At 56.3% G+C, this 2,411-nt stretch overlaps 1 protein-coding gene across 1 annotated transcript in view; it reads left to right on the forward strand.

The window, feature by feature from the left end:
• The window catches only part of LOC101630406 (sialic acid-binding Ig-like lectin 13), a 5,014-nt gene extending 4,632 nt beyond the window's left edge, over window positions 1-382 (forward strand). The window contains exon 7 of the mRNA XM_004694021.1: window positions 96-382. Within this exon, the coding sequence (XP_004694078.1) occupies window positions 96-382 (287 nt within the window). The remainder of the gene's footprint in view (window positions 1-95) is intronic.
• The last annotated feature ends 2,029 nt before the right edge of the window (window positions 383-2,411 follow it).

A 2,411-nucleotide genomic window follows, 5' to 3' on the forward strand; every position in this document is an offset into this window, starting at 1 on the left:
CCCGGGCCTGGGTGGTGAGCGCGAGGGTCTGTCCCCGGCCGGCCACCCCCGAGGCCTCCAGCCGCTAAGCCCTGGCGTGTCCCTGCCCTCCAGAGTGAAGACCTGCAAGAAGGGGGCCCCCCAGGGGAAGGCAGCGGGCCGGGCTGCCGCCCCCTCCACACTGGGCCCCGCCTCCTGGGTGAGCCAGGAGCCGGTCCATGGCACCCTGGAGGCCCCTGGGCCCGCGCCCCGCGCCTCAGCGGGGGAGCAGGAGCTGGAGCAGCAGGAGGAACAGGAGCTTCACTACGCCTCCCTCAGCTTCCTCAGCCTGAGGCTCTGGCCGGTGCCCGCTGCCACCCGCGCCACCCCCACCGAGTACTCGGAGATAATGGCCCGCAAGTGACACGGCCCCAAGGCTCCTGCTTCCCAGGGGCGGACATGGGGCAGAGCTCTCTGTGCCCAGGGCTGCCCGGCAGGGAGGGCGCCCCTGGCCGTGAGCTCTGCACACACCGGCCCCATCGCAGGCCGCGCCCCTGGGCCGGTCACTGTCCCCTGGGCCCCCTCTGCGAGCGGCACGCGGGAAGCCCCCACGGGCGGCGCCAGGCGCCAAGGCCCAAGTGAACAGAAGTGCCCGGCCTCTGGGGAGGGCACCCGCCCCTCACGCCCTGCCCGGCTGGTGAGAATGAAGCCGAGGGAAAGGGTTCAGGCGCGGACCGCTACCCACGGTGGCTGGGCTCCAGGGCTAAAGCGCAGCGCTATGAACGCGCCTCGCCAGCCAAGGCCCCGCAGCCAGAGTCAGACCCCCGGCCAGGGAGCGACCCTCACAGGGCAGCAGCCCTCTCCTGACCCGCCGCTGCCCCCTCAGCCGTGGACTTCGCCGTCTGCCTCTCCTGCTCCCCGCTGTCTCCGGTGAGTCCTCTCACCGCCCCTGCACCTCCGGCCTGTACCTCTGTTCTGTGTGCACAAGGAAATATTACAACAAAACAAAACGAAAACAACAAGCTCGAGACTGGCGTTATGAGCCAACCTTTTGGCTACACCCTGGCATGAATTTAACAACGCTGACCACAGCTCTTCCGGTCTGACTGGCTGACACTCAATTCCACCTTTCCTGGCACAACTAACTTGGCTGTGATTTGGGATTATGTTGCCTCTCTTGATCAAGCACTTTTAAAAGGTGTCCCTGACCAAAACGGAGCCTGGCTGTCATTTTTCATGCCCTTTGTCAACACTTCACTACCACACCTGCCTCTGTGGTGGCAGCGGTATTTAGGACCCCTGACAGGAGAGTGAGTCTTTAAGGGTGAAGCCTTTTTCAAGACACCATTATGCAGTTCTGTGGTCTTTGGTTCCTCGGTAAAACCCAGTAGGTCTCGAGCTGTCCCCGGTGGCGCAGCGAGTTGAAATGTAGCACGAGTTCAATTCAGCCTGGGGGTGACCCATGGGGCGCAGCAGACCTCTCCCGTCTCCCTGCTGCTCCCCTCAGCAGAGGATTTCAGTGGATCCGCCTGTTCTGCGCACCACTGTGTCTCTGGGGAATCCTCTCCCCCCATACCTCTGGCCTGAAGCCCAGTTCTGCATACATAAATAAATCTTTTAAAAAAGATCATAACACTGATTGAAAAAGATACCTGCACCCCCATGTTTATTGCTGCTTTATTTACAATTGGAAAGACATGGAATCAACCCAAATGCCCACAAGCAGATGACTGGATTAAAAAGATGTGGTCCATATACACAATGGAATATTACTCAGCAACCAAAAAAAAGAAACACAGGCCTTCTGCAGCAACGTGGATGGAGCTGGAAGGGATCATGCTTAGTGAGATAAGCCAGAAAAAAAAGGAAAAATACCGGATGGTTTCACTCATAGCAGGAGTATAACGGACCATGGGAGAAAGTAATAACAACCAACAGCTATAGACCAGAGACATTTTAACGGGCTGGAGTGGGGGATGGGGTCAAAAACTGGGGGGGAGGGAAATGCACTGGACTATGGTGAGGGCACACGGGTGATGTGGTGATGGGAAGCCCAAGGGGATTGCAACTGAGACGGAAAAATGCACAAAATGATGTAAAAATAAACTATATTTTAAAAATGAGGTCAAATCATAAATGTAAAATGTAAAATAGTGTTATGTGCTATTAATTTGCATTATAAAAGATATTGTACTTAAATAAAGATGTTAAAGTAATATGTAAAAAAAATCTAAAAAGATCATTATGCGACAGGAAGGCCACACTAACGATGTTTCCAGTCAAAGTTTCTTTCTTTTAAAAAGATCTATTATGCATACAAGATTGGGGTACAGAGAGGCGGGAGGTGAGAGGATCCCCAGAGACAGAGTGGGGGGCGGAACAGGCAGATCCACTGCGATACACTGCTGAGGGGCGCAGCGGGGTGGGGGGCAGGAGGGGCCTGCTGCGCCCTG

Source organism: Condylura cristata, unplaced genomic scaffold (assembly GCF_000260355.1).
Source record: "Condylura cristata isolate star-nosed mole 26May11 unplaced genomic scaffold, ConCri1.0 scaffold00041, whole genome shotgun sequence".
NCBI lineage: Eukaryota > Metazoa > Chordata > Mammalia > Eulipotyphla > Talpidae > Condylura > Condylura cristata.